The 25,096-nt window shown below is 39.1% G+C and overlaps 1 protein-coding gene across 1 annotated transcript in view; it reads left to right on the forward strand.

Moving 5' to 3' along the window:
* The window catches only part of cryl1 (crystallin, lambda 1), a 117,262-nt gene that overhangs the window by 18,735 nt on the left and 73,431 nt on the right, over positions 1-25,096 (forward strand). The window contains exon 4 of the mRNA XM_059029654.1: positions 915-1,579. Coding sequence (XP_058885637.1) covers positions 915-1,579 — 665 coding nt within the window. The remainder of the gene's footprint in view (positions 1-914; positions 1,580-25,096) is intronic.

Here is a 25,096-nt window from a genome sequence, read left to right on the forward strand (position 1 = left end):
GGGTGCCTTGAACCTGTGCAGGGCACAATGAAATTTCAAGACTATCAAGGCATTCTGGAGCGAAACGTACTGCCCAGTGTCAGAAAGCTCTGTCTCAGTCGCAGGTCATGGGTCCTCCAACAGGATAATGACCCAAAACACACAGCTAAAAGCACTCAAGAATGGATAAGAACAAAACATTGGACTATTCTGAAGTGGCCTTCTATGAGTCCTGATCTGAATCCTATCGAACATCTATGGAAAGAGCTGAAACTTGCAGTCTGGAGAAGGCACCCATCAAACCTGAGAAAACTGGAGCAATTTGCTCAGGAAGAGTGGGCCAAACTACCTGTTAACAGGTGCAGAAGTCTCATTGAGAGCTACAGAAAACATTTGATTGCAGTGATTGCCTCTAAAGGTTGTGCAACAAAATATTAGGTTAGCGGTCCCATCATTTTTGTCCATGCCATTTTCATTTGTTTTATTATTTACAATATTATGTTGAATAAAAAATCAAAAGCAAAGTCTGATTTCTATTAAATATGGAATAAACAATGGTGGATGCCAATTGCTTTTGTCAGTTTCAAGTTATTTCAGAGAAAATTGTGCATTCTTCGTTTTTTGTGGAGGGGTACCAACAAATTTGAGCACGTCTGTAAGTGGTGTTATCTTGAAGCAGTGATTAGGTGACCATTCCTAGGTTTCGTACAGTCCATTGTATATTCATACAGCTCATAAGTTATTTTACATTCTTCATTGTCAAACTCAGATGAAGGTGTATTTGCACGGGTAATACATCCCTGAATTTAGTCAATACACCATTCTCAGTTTCTATTCACAAAATCGCAGTAGCTTTTCTACTGTCTGTCATAGCTGCCATGCATTGAAAAGCTATTTCTTTTTTTTTTCTCTGTGCCTTTGGCGAACATCTGTAGCACAATAATACACACAACAAGGAAATGTTACAATATTCAAAGGATGAGTCAGCTCCAGGTACGTCTCATCAGTACCTCTTTTTAAAAGGCAGAAAAAATGAAAGGGTTTTGGTGAAGACATTTCTGTGGTGTCTGTTGCCTGCAATCCTGCCTGCTTCACCAGACTTGCTGCTGCCTGTGACTGGTGGCTTCTACCTGTCTGTGTTTGCCTGGGTTCCTGCCTGCCTCACTGGACTTGCTGCTGCCTGTGACTGGTGGCTTCTACCTGTCTGTGTTGCCTGGGTTCCTGCCTGCCTCACTGGACTTGCTGCTGCCTGTGACTGGTGGCTTCTACCTGTCTGTGTTGCCTGGGTTCCTGCCTGCCTCACTGGACTTGCTGCTGCCTGTGACTGGTGGCTTCTACCTGTCTGTGTTGCCTGGGTTCCTGCCTGCCTCACTGGACTTGCTGCTGCCTGTGACTGGTGGCTTCTACCTGTCTGTGTTGCCTGGGTTCCTGCCTGCCTCACTGGACTTGCTGCTGCCTGTGACTGGTGGCTTCTACCTGTCCGTGTTTGCCTGCTGGCCTCACCAGATTTACTGCTATTTATTGCTGTTTCTGCCTGGCCTGTTTGCTGCTGGACTGTGACTGTTGTCTGCTGTATCGGTTTGCTACTGCTTCCCTGTCGGTGACTGCTGTGTCTTGCCTGCTTTATGATTTGGACCTGCCTGTTACGGGGCTGCTGCTACATTTTTTGTCTGAGTGCCTTTTCTGACTTCTGATATTCCATTTTACAATTATTGTTTTTACAATGTAATTGTTAGGGGTGCACCGATAAAGATTTTCTTGGCCGATGCCGATAGCTGATGGTTATCTACCTATATCGGCCTATACCGATTGGATACTAATAATAATAGATAGTGCAGGTAAGATATTGTAAACTATTAATACAAGGCATAGGGCCTATATTTAAACTGTTTTATAATTATACATGTAAGCAGATATTGTTTACATGTTGCATTTACTTCAGAAAATAAAGAATAATGTAGTATTATATTGTGTGCTTGACAGCAATTTATACATTTGTTTTACAACAGACACACAAAAGTAACATTTTGCATTTGTACATGCTGTCAAACATTGCGTATTATAACTTCTACCTTTACTGTACAGTAGAAAAGAAATCTAGCCTACGCAATGTCAACTACAACAGCTTTTGTTAAATTCTTATTTTAAGCATATACTGCTTAAAAATGCAGCACAACATAAATTGTTCAGTTAATAAAAAATAAAAAAAGATGATAATTACATTTACGGTTACAAAATTCAGTCAAACTTTAATTTGTTACTTAAGACGGCACAGTAATCAATTTCTGCAGAATATCACCGAATACACCCACAACCAATGCAGATTAAACAAGATAAACAAAAATTACAAAAGGTCATTTTGAAGTACATTGTATAATAATAATAATAATAATAATAATAATAATAATAATAATAATAATAAACAAATGTTATTTAGGATTCAAACCTACATTTTTTTTTAAAATGTTTTTTTAAAAGCATCAAATAATATTCTACTCACAGTTCATCGTTGGATTTAATGTAGCATCAAGTCTGTTCTGGTGCATGCAACTTGGTTATCCTATTGCTGTCTTCTGATATTAAAAAAAAAATAATAAAATACAGCTCTTTTGAGACACATTTACTGCATTTTGGTTGCACGTTACACAGCACTGCAAGGAAAATGACTGTCTCAGTGTTATTGCGTCATTAGTAAACGCGCCTGACCAAACATTTAATTCTGTGCTGGATTTTATGGGATAAAATTACAAAAACTGCAGGTAGCCGATTGTGTTTTTTTAACCAGGCACATTGGTGTTGATTTGTGGTTGTCTATGCAGTTTTCCGAAAGCTACATCTGATTCAATACATATTAGGCAAGCACTGTTACCTAGGTCTGCCAAAGTAGTTCTAGTATTCAGATGGCCGTACTAAATGTAAGATCTATATCTGTTATGTCACTGTTATTGAGTGATTTAATCACTGATGCACATATGTATAACAGAAACTTGGCTGGGTCATGATGGCACTTTCTCTTTAAATGCTTTAAAGCATATTTATATTCTCCTAAATAACACACATTGATTATTCACACGTAACCTCTCGGGAAACATGTGCAAACATGCCTCCAGCAAGTTCCTTCTCATGAGTAACAAATTGTCATCTTGCTGTGATTGCTGTCAATCGCCGACCACATGAGTGAGATGGCAGTGGATCAGCTGATTCGAGTAGATTACACCAGATAAATATTTTCAGTTCTGATTTGTAAGTTCTGTAGTGACAAGTGTCATCGTGTCTTTATCCGTGAAGAGAAAGGTGGGACAAGAGAAATGGGGAATTTCGTATTTCTTTGTGAGCATGAATGGAAAGCCAATGTACTTAATTTGTAAACAACGTGTCTGTTGTGAAATAATGCAGCATTAAAAGGCGCTACGAAGCAAACCATGGCAAGAAATATGATAAATATACAGGAAAGTTACTTGAAGATTGTAACAGAAATACAATGATTCTTGATAGTAAATCTCCCTCCCGACCTGTGAGGGCGCTAAGCAGCGAGAACAGAGTTCTCCTAGAAAGGGGGCGGAACTCCGTTGCATTAACGCATTGACCCGGAAGGGAAACGACGTGGCAGTCGCAGATTGGAGGGGCATCTGCACTTGTTTACCAAGGGGTCATGTGTGACTACATAAAAGGGGACAGAGAGACGCAATCTGTTCCTTCGCTTTGGTTTGTGTTTTGAAACCTGAAAGGACCTTGAGAGACCCTGTGAAATTATATGTATCGTGAGTGTTTTGTTTGTCTATAATTGTCTTGTTTATAATTATTAGACGGCTAACACGTTCTGGAACTGTTGCCAAGGGCCTGCACCAAAGCCGGAACAGCACTGCACTACTGTCACTAATAAACTTGTATCACTCACCACAAGAACTACTGCACGCACCCAGGACTGGTGACTGTGTTGGTATATTGTGGAGCGGATATATTGTGTTTATTATTTGGAACTGCAACCCCGTTGTTATTTACTCTGTGCAATACACATTGTTGTGTATTGCCGGGGGATTATTGTTTGGTCACCAGACCTGGATATAGGGCAGCAGTGTGGAGTAGTGGTTAGGGCTCTGGACTCTTGACTGGGGGGTTGTTGGTTCAATCCCAGGTGGGGGACACTGCTGCTGTACCCTTGAGCAAGGTACTTTACCTAGATTGCTCCAGTAGAAACCCAACTGTAGAAATGGGTAATTGTATGTAAAAAATAATGTGTAAAAAAATAATGTAATTGTATGTAAAAATAATGTGATATCTTGTAACAATTGTAAGTCGCCCTGGATAAGGGCGTCTGCTAATAAATAAATAAATAAATAAATAATAATATAAAAACAACAATAAAACCTTTTTCCAAAATGGATTATGAACATCTCTGTCTGCTTCATTAACACACTGCCTCACCCCTGCACCTGTATCCACTCAGCCACTTTGCCAAAAAGATAAATAATCTGAATTAACAGTCATTGAAAAAGCAGCAATTGATATTTAGTAATGCTCGTAGCATAGGTGATGCTGCTGTTAAGGCAATCTATGTGATTGCACAAAATAGCTGTTTCTTCAAAACCATTTTCTGATGGAGAGTTTTTAAAGTAATGCTGCTAAAAGCTGCTGAAATAGTGTGTCCCTGTGTTGAAAAATATCCCAGAAATAAGAAAGGCCTTACTTTACTCTAGCGTTATGGTTATTATGGAACACATATAAGAACCCATATGTGCTGGATCAAAAAATTGCCTTGACCCTGACCTTTGACTTTTCCTTAAGGTCAAATGCAAAACTAGCTTATAACTCCTACAGAGTGTAGATATGGTAATTGTTACTATGGAACTTATATATGAAACCATTAGGGTGCCATCCAACTGCATTGGTGGCCATATTGGGTTTGTCAAATATTAAAAATCTTCTCTGAAACTGTTTTTGTCAATTGAAGTGCAACTTTGCATGCTTAAACTCAGTGAGGTTGTCTGTGAAGTTTGTTAAAAGTAAAGTTGTTGCATCAAAAAACATGGAGGCCTCAAGCAAATCATATTTCAGCATATATTATACTATTAATCTGTGGTACAGTATAGTTCAAAGACTAGTAGAGGCCAATGGGCTACTATGCCAGATGTGAAATATGGTCATAGGTCACATGGTCTGCTGCAATGATGTCTACAACTGAGTGAATGGCAGCCAGTCAGAATGCTTAACCCTTTGCAGTCCGTTTATTAAGTGCGTGTCAGGCGCATCAGGTCCAATTTATTTTCACACGCGCAGTTAATTTTAGACGCGCTGTTTAAAAGTATTTTTTTTCCACAGTCAAACGGGTTTAAAAGGCCCTGCATATCAACAAAGCACTCACTAGGCATCTCCAGCCCCGCCCCACCCTTTCGTTCGCTATAGCTTTCACATATGCTAAGAAATAAATAATGATAATAGTCGTACATACCGATCAATCATCTCCTGATCACTCGTTTTATCACCACACGCCTCAATAATGCGATCCAAGTCATTTTTTTATTACTATAACAGCTGAAAAAAGCGCTGCAAATGTCTGTGATATTCTCTGAGCGCTGATGCAGTATCAGCCAGCTTGTTTCCTTATGGCCGCTGTTATCTGATGCCAGGGGCAAGTATGACTATTCATGAGATACGCCCTTTTTTTTCGTCTTGTCTCGGCTCCTGTCGCTCCCACTCGGCCATTGAATGGTTTTCTCGGCTTTTTTGATGATGTAGGACAGGGTCCGACATTGGACCGGATAGCAATAATTGCAATGTCGGACCAGGTCCGACATAGGACCGCAAAGGGTTACATTTCACAATAATTCCTTGGAAGCCATAAAGTTGCTTGCAACTTTTAGCTATTATTATTATTATTATTATAATTATTATTATTATTAATTAATTAATAGACACCCTTACCTAGAGCGACTGTCGTAAACAAAAAAATAATACAATTAATTGTATTATTACAATTATTATTAGGAGGCTGTGTGGTCCAGTGGTTAAAGAAATGGGCTGATAACCAGGAGGTCCCAGGTTCAAATCCCACCTCAGCCACTGACTCATTGTGTGACCCTGAGCAAGTCACTTAACCTCCTTGTGCGCCGTCTTTCGGGTGAGACGTAGTTGTAAGTGACTCTGCAGCTGATGCGTAGTTCACATGCCCTAGTCTCTGTAAGTCGCCTTGGATAAAGGCGTCTGCTAAATAAACAAATAATAATAATTATTGTCTGCGTTGTAAAATGCAAACATTGTTTTCTCTCGGTTTCTTTATTGTTATTACTATTATTGTTGTTGTTATTATTCTTCTCGTTTCTGACACGTGTTTCTCAACGCATCTCCTCCTACAGCTTTCAACTGATCAACTCGATATTCGGCACAGCTATTGCACTATATCTGTATATTTATGCTATTCTTTTTATTACCAATCGGAGTTACGGATTTGGGGGTCTCTGGCTGAGACCTCTTAAAAAAACAAGATCTCTTTCTTGAGGTGTTAGGAAACTACCGTCCTATTTCCAACATACCGTTTTTAGTCAAAAAAACGGTATGTTAGTAATTGAAAACAGTTGTTGCTCACCAACTTTATGACCATCACAGCAGTAATGATTTGGTGGAGAAATGTCAAACTTATTGAGAGTTTGCAATGGTCTTCATATGGCTACAGGTCGGTATGCTTTCAATTCTTGTTTTGTTAGATCTCTCCGCTGGATTTGATACCGTTGATCATGAGATTCTATAAAATCGTCTACAGTCTCATGTTGGTCTTTCTGGTAAAGTTTTAGCTGGGTTTGTTTAATATTTCTCTCACCAACGCCAGTTTATCTCACTGGCAGCTGCACTTCTGAAATAGGTACTGTACAGTTTGGCGTTCCTCAGGGCTGTTTTGGGAACTTTATTGTTCAGTGTGTATATGTTACCTCTTGGGGACGTTATTAGGCAATACATTATGGTCTTTCATTTTTATGCTGACGATACACAAATCTGTGCATCATTTCCTACGCAGGCAGATATGGCAATAAATACATAAATAAAGTGTTTAACTGAGATATGATCATGGATGGCTACAAACTGGTTGAAAGTAAACCCAGATAAAACTGGGTTTAATGAAATGTAATCCAATCAATATTATTTTTGAAGGCAATTCCATTTTACCTTTCACTAGAGTGAGGAATCTGGGTGTTATCTTGGAAACTGAGCTTTCTTTTGATTTCTATATTAATTCTGTTATATGAATAGTTTTTTATCATTTGAGAAATGTTGCCAAATTAAAGTCTGGATATGAGGGATGCAGAGATGTTGATATATGCATTTATAACTTTGCGTCTTGATTACTGCAATTCTTTGTTTGTTGTTATACCTGCCACTAAAAGAAGGCTTCAGCTTGTCCAGAACGCAGCTGCCAGACTGCTTTCTCATTCTCGTCGTTCTCAACACATTACTCCAGTGCTTAGGTCCTTACATTGGTTACCAGTGAGCTACCGAATTGATTTTGAAGTTGCTGTAATAACTTACAAGGTCCTGCATGGATTAGGACCATCCTATCTCCAAGATCTACTAACTCTGTATATTCCGACTCGTTCTTTTGAGATCAGAAAATGAAGAACTTTTAATTGCTCCAAAAAATCCTTTTAAATCAGCTGGATCCAGAGCTTTCTGCTGTTCTGCACCTCGGTTGTGGAACTCTATGTCGGTTAACATTAGGCAGGTTGAGCCTAAATTGAGAACTTTGTACAGTGCTCTTGGATGCCATGGCATGAAGGGCACTATATACATTTTTATTTATATTGTATTGTATTGACAGATTGGTGCTTCCCTCAGTGAAAGACAAATTCAAGGGTTTTCAAGCCTTGTACAAGAAATACTGTTACAGGAATGGGTTATAAGATAGCCATCATCTTAAATATGCAAAAATAACTAAATGGTATGTGCACAAGGGTAAAATAGCCTCTAAGGAAACTGAGCCTAAAATGCAACTTAATAAAACACTCAATATAAGATAATCACAAGATTGTGAGGTCTCAAACCTAATTGTTGAAACCATTTAACTTGATTCCACAAACTATTCCCAGGTGGGACTGAGAGACCAAGCCAAGATTCATATAACAAAACACCCATTAACTAGCTCTCTTTGCTTCGTGACCCGGTCAGTGCTAGAAGTAGGTTTCCATAAATTTCAAATATGTAAATTGTGTAGGATAGAGAACACTTACCCTGAGCTGGTTGACTATCACATGTTACACAACACAAAGATGTTATATTGCCTTTACTACTTCTGGGTGAAACATCTAACATTAGTTCGATTGTTCTTTATTGGCTTACAATGCAGTATTATTTTAAGAAACAATACACACCATTTTAATAGGAACAGTCAAGATCAGAATGAGCCAAAATCTAACATGCATAATTTGAAAGAAACTTTAGTCACATATTTTACAGAAGGATACTGATTTTACAATGAAGGCCAAGTACTAAACTCCATTGAAATTAATATTCCCAGGGCTTTGTTAGTTAAGCTGACTAATGTTTTGGCTAATGCCTATGCCCTGTGAAATACATAACAGTTTTTGACCCAGCTGAAGCAAGGGAGTAACACTGCACATATGAGAAAAGGCAGGCAACCCAGCCTTTCCATCAGAAGACCCTGCAGTTCACTTTCTCTTTATGCTTTGTCTGTATAACCTTTTGATTATCTGCATTAGCTTGGTAGATGACCTTGTATGTAAGCGACAAACTCTTACCTTTCCAATGTGGTTAACTACCATACATTAGAAAAATGATTCAGTATCACCAACCAATCAGCTTCCAGCTATAGCGTGCATTAATACGCATTAGATGCCCACTGGAACATTACCTGTGACCTGTGAATCAAATTTAAAATCAATCTGCGCAAGTAGCAGCTTTTTCATTTTTCATCTATTGGACAGTACATACTAAACAGACACAATTGGTCCACATTTATTTTATTATCTACCAAAACCAGCCCACCAATATTTTGCACCGACAAAAGAAACCATTCCCATACCTGCAACTGCCGAGTCAGCCAATTACAGCCTGTCAGCTCGACTGGAGGTAAGACGGCATCTTTCAAAAACAACAAACCGAGACAAGGACAGTTCAGTACTATTACTCTATTCAGATATCTGGCACTGTAGATAAACTATAAGTGGCTCTGACAAGTACAAAAGTTATTGGTTTAATAAAGTATTTTTTTTTTCTCTAATTATGTGTGTTATCCTTTATGAACATTTTTGGGACTATTTTCCTAAAACTTTTCTCACTGGAAGGATACCCGACAAATCATTATAAGTACAAGGTCAATGTCAGTTTTAGAGTGTTTTTTTGAAAGAAAATAATGAGAAAAATAGTATTCTAATAGCGATGGTGCCCTCTCGATGAAGGTATCTACCATGTAGTAGTTGACCTTGACTTTAATTTTTAAATATTTGTAGGATTCCAATGTGAACGGTTCTAGCTATGCTATTGATTCCCCATAAAGTTTGGTCCTGTATATACTGTAGGGCCAATGTATTTCTTCTACACTACTGTAGTATGTTACAATGCAAGATGAAGGTAAGTGTTGTATCTTCTTAAAGGAAGATGGATCTAGTATGTACATGGTAATTTTAAGGGTTATTATGTTATTTCATTATTTTGTTTGTGGTGGTTGAATTTCTCATTTTCTGAAGCATGTCAGTTTATTAAGATGGGTACTGACCAGCATGCTATGTAGCTCACAATCAATTGAAAAAAGCGTTGTCTTGTAGCAAGAAGGTCTTCAAATGTGTTAACTACTGTGTTTCATCAATTAGGTTTGAGTTGGTGTTGGTGCTGGATACTCTTCAGCAGGATCAAATAAATAATTAAAGAACTGTTTGGAATAAAGTCCTGCAATGGAATGGACTGGAAGAGTCTACCCATATATTTTACGAACTTCATTAAGCAGCATTTTTTAAATTGTTTTTTTTTTAACTGTATACCAATGTTTGCATCATGCCTTTCAGAACCTTAAAATAGAGTCTGAAGAAATGGTATGGCTCTGGTGACAGGAGTGGGTGGTAGTGGTCACCTGTGGATCCGGTGAAGGTACATCAAACAACATCATCACACAATTTCATTTCATTATGATTTTCAAAATCTATCATTAAAATGGCTAACGACTTAGGAAAGGAAACGGACATGAGAACGGAGAGTACTTTGCAAAGGACTAGCTCAAGATTTGCAGTAAGCAAAGACATGGAGCTCCAGGTTTGTGTCTGTGGCTGGAGCAAAGTGGCAACAGTTAGCAAATTTAAACAGCTAAAAAGGAGAAGAAGGAGCTCCATGTGACATTCCTGGATGTAACTAATGCATGCGGTTCAGTACCACATGAGCTTTGGGCAGCATTTGATTTTTTCAGTGTACCGTAGACAATAACAAACTTAGTGAAAGCTCGGAGATTTGCAATTTTGTTTTTCAACTTCAGAATTCACCACTACATGGCAATGTCTAGAAATTGGAATAATGGCAGGATGCACCATTTCTCCACTGGCTTTTACCATGGCAGTACATACATGGATGACATGACAATCATGACTACAGCAGTAGCCTGCGCTAATCGGTTATTGGGCAAATTAACCAATAACATTGAATCGGCACAAATGCAATTCAAGCCCACTAAGTCAAGGAGCATCTCTATAATTAAAGGTAAAGTAGTGGATAAGAGGTTCTAAATTAATGGTGAGGCAATACCAACAGTGTCTGAGAATCCTGTGAAAAGTCTTGGGAGATGGTGTGATGGGGACCTAAAGGACACAGTTAGTGTGGGAGAAGTGAGACAACAAGCAGTGCAAGGGTTGAAGAGCATAAACAGCAGCGCTTTACCGGGCAAACTTAAAACTCTGGTACTTTCAGTTTGGTCTACTGCCAAGGCTGCTGTGGCCACTGACTGTGTACGAGTTTTCCTTGACAACAATAGAGAAGCTGGAAGCATTAATCAGTTCATACGTCAGGAAATGGTTAGGAGTTTCACGCTGCTTCAGCAGAGTGGGACTGTATGGTAAAGGGATACTGCAGCTGCCAGTCTCAGCTCTAACCGAGGAGCTTAAGTGTGCCAAGGTTCGATTGGAAATGACATTGGTAGAGTCACATGACGAACGTGTGAGGGAGGCAGCACCTGTGTTGAAAACTGGAAGAAAGTGGGCGGCAAAGGAAGTGTGGAAGATGCAAAGGCTGCCCTTAATATCATTGATCTCATGGGGCAAGTACAGCATGGAAGAGAAGGCCTTGGTCTCAGTTCAGCTCCTCCTGCATGGCACAAAGCAGCCCCAGCTCAACGGAGGAAGCTGGTAGTCAATGAGGTGCAAAAGCAGGAGGAGAGGATGAGGTTTTGTAAAGGCAGTTTCCCAGGCCAAGGAGGGAGAATGGACGAGATGGGAGAGTGTGGAACAACGATCAGCTGGCGAGATCTGTCAACAATGGAACAGAGCAGGATCAGTTTCCTCATCAGGTCAACATATGATGTTCTCCCATCACCACAAAACCTTAATCTATGGGTAGGAGAGGATCCGTGGTGTCCTTTGTGTTCATCGCCAGCTACATTGACACATTTTGGCAGGAAGTAAGGTGGGTCTTAGCCAAGGACGGTTGACTAGGTGCTGCGATGTTTGGCCTTAGCATTGGAAGACAAGTGCAGCATGACCAACAGGTTGCCACAAATGCCAGCAATATATGACACATGAAGAACAACATTCCTCCGTCCAGGGGATCAACCTCCAAGAAAAGGTATTAAAACCAAAATTCATCAAGGATAACTAGAAGCTGCTAGAGACTGGAAAATGCTGGCAGATGTTGGACAACGGCTTATTTTCCCACCTGAAATTGCCACCATTAACCTTCGACCTGATATTGTCTTGTGGTCTGGATCAGCACGCCTTGTTCAGCTGGTAGAGTTAACAGTGCTATGGGAGGATACTGTGGATGAGGCGTACGAGAGGAAGAAACTTCAGTACGCTCAAATAGCTGCTGAAGCAGAACAGCGAGGATGGAAATTCCAGGTTTAACCAGTGGAGGTGGTTTGTCAAGGATTTGTGCCACACTCCACAACCCGGTTTCTAGAGACATTGGATTCAGTGGTCAAGAGTTGCGACGCATAGTGAAGGACTTATCTGAAGCAGCAGAGAGGAGCAGCAACTGGCTTTGGTTGGGGACCTCAAGCACAGTAGAAATAAAAAAAAAAACATTGATGTAAAGGAAGGTAAGTAAGCTAGGCTTAGCTGAGTGGGGGACGGAGGGGGTGATGCTGGGATGCCATAATCACTGTCGAGCCCTCTTAAGGTGTCATGGGTTCGTCGACGAAACACCAAGGATGGAAGGTGCCCACTTGAAGACCCCAGAGAAGTACCCTACTCAGCTCAGTCCAGACGGTTGTCATGCTGATGTGCTAGGGAGGCCGCACTGTGGTTGATCCCTGGAGCCAGCTTTACACTTCAGCCATCAACCAGGCAGAAGGATATCTACATCATCAGATGGAAAGAAACGCAGATGGATCACATTAGTTTACAGTAAAATAAGCTGTGTCTTAGTTGGTGCTTATCTTGGCGAGAGCTAAGTCCAATATCAACATGAAGTTTTAACACCTACTCTGATGTAATGGAAATCATAAAAATCTTGTACTCATCGAACGTGTGCATTCTTGAAAGGGTAACGTTACAGTCATTGATTTCAGCATCATTTGAATGATATGATGTGTCACCATTCTAAAACAATGTTTTTAAATACTTCATGACCATGATGATTTAAATGGTTTGTGGTTGTGAATTTACTAACCAGATCAAAACATTATGTTTTTGTAGAAGCTCTTGCCTCTATCCACTTTCTTTATCAGAAGTAAAACTATGACACTGTTAGGTGACCAAATCAAGTAGAAAGATTTTAAACAACACATTTTGACACTTGAACATCAGGGAGTAAAACTAATTTCCTTTTAATATTAAAAAAGGAAATGCAACTAAAATGTAGCAACTTATTACAAAATCCCATCAAGGAAAATGCCATGTTCCGCATAAAAATACACATTATGTTAAATTGTTTTTTCCAACTAAAACAAATAAAAATGGAACACACACTGTAAAATTAAGTAACTCGTACATTGGTCTCATGATTAAACCCAGGGTTTAAAATGTATCTTGTAGTATAAAAGGGCAGCAGTGTGGAGTAGTGGTTAGGGCTCTGGACTCTTAACCGGAGGGTCGTGGGTTCAATCCCTGGTAGGGGACACTGCTGCTGTACCCTTGAGCAAGGTACTTTACCTAGATTGCTCCAGTAAAAACCCAACTGTATAAATGGGTAATTGTATGTAAAAAATAATGTGATATCTTGTAACAATTGTAAGTCGCCCTGGATAAGGGCGTCTGCTAAGAAATAAATAATAATAATAATAATAATAATAAAAGAAACATTTGAATATTGTGCCTTTTTATTTTTCAGGAAGGATTAGTCTATTTAGGATTGTTAGCTTCTGATGAATAAGTGCTCCTGAAGTTCGTTTTTAGAATGTATTTTTGTGATAAAACAAAAATACATTCTTGAGAATATTTATTTATTTATTTATTTATTTATTTATTTATTTACTTACTTACTTACTTACTTACTTACTTACTTACTTACTTACATTTTTATAGTGCTTTTATACAGTAGTATCTCAAAGCACTGTAGAAGACAGCAGGTTAGTATTTTCTTCCTCTCAATGAATAAAGTCCTTCATCTAGATCATAATTGTTGAGATGTGCGAAGAATCTAATAAAGGCACAAGCCAAATTGACAGATGAAGTGACCAACCCTTGAATTCACCATTCTGGGATTAGGTCTTTAGATACTACAATAAAGCCCAAATGATTTGATTGCCTTTGAATTTGAACAGGTTGTATGTGAACCTTTTCAAGTACTTTTTTGTGTGTTTACGTTTGTAAAGTATTTTGTGGATGGGTGTTTATTTGAAGGAACGCAAAATGTTACTTTAAAAAAAAGTGGCCTTTTCTGTATTACAGAGTATTAGATCACAGTTGAATTGCCTGACAAGTCATTATGACATGCAACAGTACAGCAGACCGAATGGACAGGGTTTTCTATTGAAACAAAAACATTTAAATAATAAAATTGAAATATACTTTAATTGACACCTCGACCAGATTCTGTATGCTGTGTCCATGGCGATTTAACTTGTATGCCCATCAAGACAAAAAGACACAAAATAACACAATGTGACTATTTATACTGTATAGTGATATGATCAACAAAATTTTGATCTGCTCGATTTATCAATGTGTTGTCTGCAATTCCAATAACTAAGCCTTCATGCCTTTCCATATCTGCCTTTCTACTCCATTGTGTTTCTGGAACTATATTATTTTGAGAGATCAACCACAAGAACCAGCAGTGTGGAGTAGTGGTTAGGGCTCTGGACTCTTGACTGGAGGGTTGTGGGTTCAATCCCCAGTGGGGGACACTGCTGTTGTACCCTTGAGCAAGGTACTTTACCTAGATTGCTCTAGTAAAAACCCAACTGTATAAATGGGTAATTGTATGTAAAAATAATGTGAAATAATGTATAATGTGATATCTTGTAACAATTGTAAGTCGCCCTGGATAAGGGCATCTGCTGAGAAATACATAATAATAATAAGAACCATACACAACTAGAATTGTGTCATCTGGTTCCCAATAAAAATAATTACAATCCAAGTTTTACATCGCAGTCTATGTTTATTAGCCAGAGAGTCTGAACTGGTAACTGTGGAGTGGTGGCTTGTGCCTGACACGTGATGTGCATGATGGTGAATCCTACAGCAAGTGTCATCATAGGAGCCCTATTTGGGGTTTTATTCAATAAGCTGAATAGGCAGACGTGAATTTTATTTGGTTAATGTTTTCTTTGGAAATAGTAGATGTATCATTTTCAGTAAACTGTACTTATATCCAAAATGACAGCCCTGTTTTCAAATTGGCCACTGCATTTATTGCACCAGTCACAGTCATACAGTTTGCAGTATGGTTAACCATATTAAAAATTAATCAGTTAATATACGGACATCTTGAGGTTTAGGACCAAATTGCAGGTGAATCCGTTTGTGCAGATTCAGCCATGAATTTCTCAAGTGCCTAGTTATACAGGATGTTTCCTATAACTTGTTTGAATGATCACATCCAACATTGCTTTGGTGACTGTTGCATAGCCACAACATACTAATGTAAGTATGTGCATTACACCTTTTCTTTAAGCTTGGTAAAGTAGTGTGCCTTTAATATTTAAACAGATCAAAAGACATCAAAGGACATACAATATCATTCTCTTAAATAACTTCATGCTGTTGTTCAGTATTTAAATCATTCTCTCTTAGAATTTGCTGCCAACAAAGGGAATGACAGCTGTTTACAGCCACATAATAGCAAAGAGCCTTTGTAGGGCAGACCGGATGTGTAGACATATGATCACTCGAAGACTGTCACAAGTGAGCACACTGTAGGTCGCTGCCAGGCAGTGCCAGAGATTGCAGAGAAAAAGGGAAGAGTTAATTCAGAAGCTGACTCATGCAGGGGTGTATAATGTCATTGCTGCATGTGTTTGTCACAATTCTGTATTCTGTCGAAATGAACAAATAATATTAACTTTTTACTGTCAGTGAAAATGTGCTCACATACTAGTGTTAAAATGCTGCCAAATGTAGGTTTATGAATGGAAAATGCAAGTTAGGCCCAATTGTGTATTGTTTAACTTTTTAACATTTTAAAAGTAATAATAACCATGACTTTAAAAACATTTCTACAAGTCCCTTATTATTTTGCTGTTTATTTTACAGCATTATTAGGATCCTGTCTGATCCTTGCTCTTACTTTTTGTTTGTGCTCACATGGTTGCCAGTAATTGGGCTTGCCCGTTTGCAGGCAGTTGCTTACAATTTTTTTTTGTCGCTTACAGCACATATTTTGGGCTTTTCTTGTTCCTTGTGGTCAATACGTGCATAAAAACTGTAGGTTTCCGGTCTCAGTGAGCAGCACAAGACTATTATCTTCCATGTCTGCACGCTTATCAGCCTCAGAATAGCAGAACGGAAGCAATTGTGCTGTGTTGAGGGCTGTAGTAAAAAAAGAAACAAAAATCTGTTAAGTATCTCTATTATCTATTACAGTTCCCTAAATGTGAAGGAAGTCGAAAGGCCTGGTTTTGTTTGTTTTCTATAGCATTATATACTCTATTCAAAGTTTTGTAACATGGCTTTATTACATTTTTCCTGTAATTTCCATCCCATTTCAAAAAACAAAGTTAATTAAGAAAAGTCTGTATCAATTTATTTCAGAGGCCAGTGACGATACAAATAGCCGCACACATGAATGGGGTCCTGAATCTTCGAATTATGGAAAAAATAATAGCGTACAAGCATCCATTACATTTATGTGAACCACTGCAGAATGTTAAATTTCAAAGTGAAGGGATGTAGAACTGAAATATCATCATTATTATTTTTCAAAATGTTCACAATGTATAGCAGCATTTTGCAATCCTAAAGGTTGGGACACGCATATGCGGCACAATGCCGTCAGCTATCAGGTAACATTTTACCGGCAATATCGCTGGCAATGTTACTGAATGGTGCTGCACAGATCAGAGCGGTATAATACCGCAGTGTAGCGCGTATGTGTGTCCCGACCAAAGGGGTGTTCATACTGGTGCCATGTGGCGCCAGGGCGCACCACAAAAAAAGTAAAAGCTATTGTTTTCAATCAAGGTATTCACACCAAAGGTAGCACAGAAGAGATACATTTTTTTTTAACTTCTGCCACTCTGCTTCGTAACGTATACTACCAGCAGGAGCTGCTTTCCCAAGAGAAGACGCCCACACAGAATCAACAAACAAGATGGAAGAAAAAAAAGTGAATCTACTGTGTCTGAACATCTAGAGCTTTACAACACAACACTTGCTATTTCCCTGGATGCAGACCAAGAAGCCACTGCATGGAGGGCTGTCATATTTTATCAAAAAATATTTTGAAATAAATACGTTTTTAAAATGTATTCATACATATGTAATATAATAGTAAATACACAGCTTCATGCAGAGACAGGTGTCCTATCCTAATTCTCCACTCAGTCACCGCTGTACGTTCGAAGGAGACGGATGCATTCTTGTCCCCTCTGTCGTTAGGATTAGCATGTCTGTTAGCCAATCATATTCCAGATGTGTGCCGTCCCACATTGACGACTTTGGATGCTAATTCTGCCAGTTTACATTTTTTTTCTGCAAATTGTAATGTACCTTTCACCAGAATTAAAGTTTTACTGAATTGCTTCCTTTTTATTAAATAGATACGTTTCATATGTACAGAACGGTATATATTTATTTTGTTGGTCATTTAAGTTTAGCATATTAAGTTTTCTCCTGTTTTAACATCTTTGTTTAGAAATATTTTATGCAAAGTATGTTAAAGTGACATGGTCTTGGAATGTAAATGCTATTTTATTTTTGTATGCATTGCAATGTTTTGATACATGGCTGCATTCATTTGATCTTCAATCACATGAATGTCTCTAGTCCCTAAACTGCTAAAATCCACATGATCAAACCACCACCATGTTTAACTGTAGGTAAAAGGTTTTCTTCATTAAAGGCTTTTCCATTTTTTCTACAAACATACTACGGTCCATTTTTGGTCAAAAGTTATATTTTAGACTCATCAGACCAGAGAATTTTGTTGAAGAATGTTTGTGAACAGGATGGCTTTGCAGGGGTGACGTCAGCCCAAAAACACAGATTCAACACAAGGAATGGCGGGGCAAAACTGAAGTGCAATGGCGCTCAGCCTGTTTATTAAATAATAAAACAAACAAAAGATTTAAACAAACACAAAAGACACAAAACAAAAGGTGTGTTGGCCAAACGAATAAGCAAATAACAAATAAGTATCGTGCTGGTGTATAAACCAGCACGCTTAGCAATTATTATATTATTTTTACCAACTGTCTACTCTCGTTCTTTACTCCAAACACCCTTCCCTGAACAAAGAAAGCTGCAGGCTTTTATATTCTGGCCGAGGGGTTAACTAGCTAGCAATTATCTTATTACCCCTCGGCCATAGTCTACACAAGTTTAATAAAGATGCATGACTGTCAGCTAACTAAATAATCAGTACCTGATCAGTCACGCATCCTCACGAGGTTTTATTATTATTATTATTATTATTTTTCTTAGCAGACGCCCTTATCCAGGGCGACTTACAACTGTTACAAGATATCACATTATACATTATTTCACATTATACAGATATCACATTATTTTACATACAATTACCCATTTATACAGTTGGGTTTTTACTGGAGCAATCTAGGTAAAGTACCTTGCTCAAGGGTACAGCAGCAGTGTCCCCCACTGGGGATTGAACCCACAACCCTCCGGTCAAGAGTCCAGAGCCCTAACCACTACTCCACACTGATTTTAAAATCAGAAATTCAAAACAATAACAAATAATGGCGGCAGCTTTACATCTGCGCCGCAAACAATAATAATACAAATAATAATAAAACAGCGCACATATACACTCCGCCACACTCCTGTTCAGGTTTCTTAGCTTCTTTAAGACAGTTTGTTTTATGAATTTTCTTTAAGTGGTTTGCAGTGAGGTCTCTGTGTATACAGCTCTTCTGTGTTCAGGTGTCTTTGTACAGTTCTTTCATGTAGTATTATGCTTGATGCTTCTACATCTTTCTTTTTAATTCCTTGGCTTTTAATATTAGATTTTTTTTTAGCTGCTCTGGCGATTCTCCTACCTGCTGTGCCCATAATGTTTTTTGGACGTCCACTTTTTCAAGTGTTTCAGGTGAATTTGTTCTGTGGTACTTCTTGATTATTGCTCTGATTGTGGATTTTGGTATTCCCATACTTAATTGATACTGTTCTGTAGCCATTTCCTTTGTTATAGTTCGCTACAAGTGCTTTTCTCAAACATGAATCAAACTAATTTGTCTTGACCATCATCTGCTGTGTTCTTCTTCAACAGATGTTGGAAATAATTACCTCTTTTTCTGACTATTGACTTTATAATGTAGCATAGTAACTGTGTAATGGCTTTCAATAAATGAATATATTTTTTTTTATTAGTTCTACGAAATTTATTTTGAAAAGCCCAGTTCTTTAACAAAGTTGCAGGTCATTTCTCTTACACTTCATGATTCAGATTAGTGAATTTCCATGGCTTTCCATGATGCCTCACTCAACTCTGTAGTTTTTACAGTGGTTCTATTTAGGTAATACTATTATGTGTCAATAACACTTATGTTTATACAAAGTAATTTACTGTACAGTCCGCATTATAGCCTACTTGTTAGGTCAGATATGGGAATAACTGTCAGAATATAATTGTTTTGGATTTTAAGAACAAAGTTACTGAGGGTTCAAAGGACAGAAGATCAAGAAAAAAATGAAAGTTACAGGGCTTTTAAAGAGCGCTCACAAATGCTCACAAGATGCTAGAAGGCATGCAAAGATGCTCATGAGATTGTAAGTGGGGATCACAAGATACTAAGTAGTGCTCGTCAGTAGGGATGTGACGATTCATTGATTTGCACGGTGTACTGCAATATTTGACAGTTATCCATGGAGTGATGTTATTTATATAAATGACGAACAGCAAGTGTCCAAGTACAGACCCTTGTGGTACCCTGCTAAGTACATTCCCCCAAATCCGATTGTACACCTCTCACAGTTTTTTTTTTTTTTTTTGTTTTTTTTTATAAATTTAGTCGTCGCCAATTATTTTTACCCCGGTTTTCACCCCAATTTAGCATGCCCAATTATTATCTGTATCCCCGGCTCACCGCTCGCAACCCCCCCGCCGACTCAGGAAACGGAGGCTGAAACACGCGTCCTCCGAAACGTGCTCCTTCCAAGCCGTCATTTTTCGCACTGCAGATCCACAGCAATGCTACCAGACCTATAGTGCCGGAGGACAACACAGATCTGGCAGCTCCGCTGCAGAGCCACAGGCGCCCTATCGGCCACAGGGGTCGCTGATGCGCGGTGAGCCGTGGATTCCCCTGCCGACCTAAGCCCTCCCTACCCGGGCAGCGCTCAGCCAATTGTGCACCGCCCCCTAGGAACTCTCGGTCACGGTCAGCTGTGACATAGCCTGGATTCGAACCAGCGATCTCCAGGCTATAGGGCACATCCTGCGAGGAGTGCCTTTACTGGATGCGCCACTCGGGAGCCCCTTACTCACAGTTACTCTCTGCTTTCTTTTTTTAACCAGTTCTGTATTCAATTACATGTCCTCCCCTGTGTTGCCGTCATCTACATTAGCTGTAACATCCTCAAAAAAATCAAGTAGGTTAGTCAAGCATGGTCTTCCTCTTCTGAACCCATGCTGGTTATCCCCTATAATATTGTTGCTGTATAAATAGTCTTCAAGCTTACCTCTTAATATTGCTTCCATCATTGTGCATGTTACGGAAGTTAAACTAATAGGTCTGTAATTACATGGGTCTGTATAATAATGGCACAACATTTGCCAGATTCCAGTATTTGGGCTCCTAACATCCATTTTTTACCTGTTTAAGCAGACTCCTATATTCTTCTCTGTAAGTCTGTCACAAAGACGGCCGGAGTGGGTGGCGTCAGACCAGATCCAGGAAATAAACAACAGAGACTGTTGTCGCGCTCAGCATTTAATAATTAACAGACAGAAAATAAAAAGGTAAAACAGGGACGAACAAACACGGTGAGTAAAGCAAAAACAAACGTTACGATCTTTCTTTCTTTCTTTCTTTCTTTCTTTCTTTCTTTCTTTCTTTCTTTCTTTCTTTCTTTCTTTCTCCTCTCTCTCTCACCCGTTCTCCACTCACGAACACCCAACCCCGAGTGAATGAAATGTGCACCTATATATACTGTTGTGCTGGGATTCAATTACTAATTAATTATTCACTTGAATCCCAGCATGTGAATTAATTACGTGCAACCCCGTGCTCACATATTAATTACTTTAAATGCACGTGCAGTGATGTGCAATCCCGTGCCTAAATACAAATATACAATTTAAATACTCGTGCTGCACTCACCCATTTATATCCCGTGTACCAACTACAATACACCAACATTAACACACGCACGCAACATACAACACAGAAACGCACACAAGGGCAGGGCACATTGCCACAAAGTCATATACAGCTCTCTTTTTTTCTAATTTTAATTTTTATTGATCTGTTTAACCATCTTGGTGACTGCTTGTCTTGCATTATAACTTTAAATCAACTTCAACTGTCATATCTTCAATTTCCCTGCCCAGTCTATTTCCCTCAGTTCCAGTTCTATCCCTTCAAAGTTAGCCTTTTGCCTGGAATCCCAGATCATTTCTAATTGAATCCTGTCATGATCACTTGACCCAAGTGGCTCGACTGCTTCTACATCACACAGCATGTCCTGGTTGTTTGAACACCAGATCTAACATTGCTCTGTCCCTTGTTGGGTTTTTGACACACTGGGTCAGGAAGCACTCATTTACTGCATCAATCAGTTCAGATTCTACGTTACCACGTCCCTCTGGATTTTCCCAGTGTATATTGAAATCACCCATGATTAAGGCTATGATTTAGTCACAGAGGTCACAGAAATCTTGAAAATTTTGAATTTGAACAAAAGTTAGTGAATTCTTGGAAATGGATGTAAAAACACATTTGGTTAGGCACTGACTTTATTTCCTTTAAAAATGCAGTATGTCTTGCAGGGAAAATACAAATTTGCGTGTATCTGTAAATTGTTTGGTTGTGCACACAGCATTTACATGTAAGAACATTAGACTCAATAACTGGTTACGCCACCTTTAGCAGCAATAACTGCAACCAAATGCTTCCTGTAGTTATTGATTAGTCTCTCACAGCGCCATGGAGGAATTTTGGCCCACTCCTCGATGCAGAACTGCTTCAGCTCAGTGACATTTGTGGGTTTTTGAACTGCTCGTTTCAAGTCCTACCAAAACATCTCTGTGGGGTTTAGGTCTGGATTTTGACTAGGCCATTCCAAAACTTTAAATTTCTTGTTCTTCAACCATTCTGATGTAGACTTGCTTGTGTGTTTCGGATCATTGTCTTGCTGCATGACCCAGCTGCGCTTCAGCTTCAGCTCATGGACGGATGGCCTGACATTCTCCTGTAGAATTCTCTGATACAGAGCAGAATTCATGGTTCCTTCAATGATGGCAAGGCGTCCAGGACCTGATGCAGCAAAGCATCCCCAAACCATGACACTACCACCACCATGCTTGACCGTTGGTATGAGGTTCTTACTGTGTAATGCAGTGTTTGGTTTTCGCCAGACATAACGGGGCCCATGTTGGCCAAAAAGTTCCACTTTTGACTCATCTGTCCATAGAACATTGTTCCAGAACTCTTGAGGATCATCCAGGTGCTTTTTGGCAAACTTGAGATGAGCATTCATGTTATTCACCGCCTCTCCAATCTGCGGCTGCCACATCGTTTCCCTTCTGGGTCAATGCGTTATATCAACTGAGTCTCGCCCCCTTCCTGGCTGGCCGACTTCCCTTGAACCCAGGGAAAGAAATGTCAGGCCAGACCGTCCAAGGAACTCTGTTCTCGCTGCTTAGCACCCTCACAGGTCGGGAGGGTGATTTACAGCCAAGAATCATTGTATTTCTGTCACAGTAACGAATGTGAATGAAACTTTCAGGACATGTATAGAAAGTTTAGCTGCACTCAACAATGGCTTTTTTATGTCATTGCACTCCACCTTTAATTTAAAACAAAAGTAACATATGTCTTCTCTTGCGTGTGTTAGTCGGTACAGCACTGAATCCAGGTTGAGCTGCAGCAGCCTGCTGCTTTGCAGTTTTCTGATAAAATTGTTTCTGCCGAAGCTCTGTGGCTAGCTTCAAGATGAAATCTCTCCTACTGATGTTTTCCCCAGTGCATTCCTTGTACAAAATGAAGGAATTGATGGCTGCCAGCAGGTCCAGTAGAGATAACAACAGGCTTGTATATAAAAAAATAGAATATTGTAGGTTATATTCAAAATAAAAACATGTATTATAAAAGGCAGTCAAAATGACTGCATTGGCGGTTCTAGGTGGGCGGGATTATAACTTCCTTATTTTCGCAATCCTGCCTTTCAAATGCCATCAGGGTATTTAATACATGTATTTAGGAAAAGTCATAAACGGACAACCGCATAACTTTCAGATACGCACTGTAATTTAAATTTGAAAACCTCAAACCGTCAAAATGACTGCCGTGGCAGTTCTAGTGTTAACTGAGTTTTGTAAACTTGTCAGCAGTCAAAAGCAATAGTCTTTATATTATTGGTTTTGGTGTACTATTTAAATGCTCTTGTGTATGTTGATGTAGCTAAAGCTACATTATTTGGTGACCTTTCTGTGACCTGTTGAATTTTAGTTTTTTTTCCGCAACTCAACCGTGAAATGTACTAAAAATCACTGGGCCAAGATCACAGCCTTACCCCTGATTACAATATTCCTGCCCCTACCATGCATTTCTTTTTTTTTCAACTCTGTTTATTGGGTTTTGAGAAGAGCAAAATTAAGCAATCAATAAAACAATATACAGATAACAGGAGAATTGGTAATCACCCACCCACTCGCCCGCCATCCCACCAACCAAAATTGAATTATAAACAATAATAAGACAGATAAAGAAATAGTGTATATATATATATATATATATATATATATATATATAAGGGTAGTACAGTACAACCATGCCTAGATAGTACACCGCAGTCCAGCTAAGGTGGGGGTTGCGATTTCAGATTTTTCCAGTATACTAGAAAAGGATCCCAAGCAGCATGAAAATTATCCATACAGCCTCGAACAGTACGTTTGATTTTTTCCAGTTTTAAATGTTGCATCATATCCCTGATCCAGTGAGCGTGGCTGGGCAGGGCAGACTGCTTCCAGTTCAACAACATAAGCCGCCTGGCTAACAGGGTGCTAAAAGCAAGGGTATCAGATTGAAGTTTGGACATGGTCACATCTTGAGGTGAAATACCAAAGAGAGATATATCGGGAGAGGGTTTTAAGGGTTGTTGTAGGACATCAGTAAAGGTTTGAAAAATAGAACTCCAGAAAGTATGTAATCTTAGACATGTCCAAAACATGTGGACCATGGAGGCTGGAGCCTGGTGGCATTGATCACAAGCTGGATCTATCTTAGGGTAGATTTTAGCCAATTTGGTTTTAGACATATGAAGTCTATGAAGAATCTTAAATTGTATTAGGCCGTGTCTTGCACAGATAGATGAGGAGTACACTCAGGCAAGAACAGGTCCCGCTCATCATCTGAGAAGACCAGTCCAAGGTCCTTTTCCCACAGTGTCCTACATTTAGATAGAGAGATAGAGTATATTGCTGCAAATATTACCATAAATCTGAGACATACTTCCTTTAGAATTAGGGCTTGACACTATAATAGAATCTAGAGGGGATTTAGGAGGGATTGTCGGGAAATTAACTGTCGTTTATACACAAAGTGTCGCACTTGAAGGTATCGACAAAAAATCTCTTCTCGGCAGACCAAAGTTTTGGGAGAGCTGTTCAAAGGAGGAAAAGATTCCCTGAATATATCAATCACTCAACATTTTAATAGCATTACGGTGCCAAGTCCGAAATGCCGTGTCCAATGATGAAGGTGGGAATAAATGGTTAGCATCAACAGGAGCTAGGATTGAAGACAACTGCAGACCAAAGTGATTTCTAAACTGAGACCAAATCCATAGAGAATGCCAACTGACAGGGTAAGTAAAGCGAGGGGTGGAGCGAGGAAGGGAGGAGTAAAAAAGTGCAGGAAGTGAGTATGGTGCACAGGAAGATGTTTCAATGTGTAACCAAGCTGGTAGATCATTTTGAAGGTGGGAGTGCGGTCAGAAAGACAGGGTGCAAATGTTAGCAGCCCAGTAATACAGCCAAAAGTTAGACAAGGCCATACCTCCCTACATGCATTTCTAATTGTTTTGTATAATAATTTGCTATCATTTCTATTTTGTAACTTCAGTGCTTTTACCTAACAGCTCTACCCAAATTGACTTGCTTTGGTTTGTAGACAGATAAATGTATGTTTTTT

This window comes from Acipenser ruthenus, chromosome 8 (assembly GCF_902713425.1).
Source record: "Acipenser ruthenus chromosome 8, fAciRut3.2 maternal haplotype, whole genome shotgun sequence".
Classification (NCBI taxonomy): Eukaryota; Metazoa; Chordata; class Actinopteri; order Acipenseriformes; family Acipenseridae; genus Acipenser; species Acipenser ruthenus.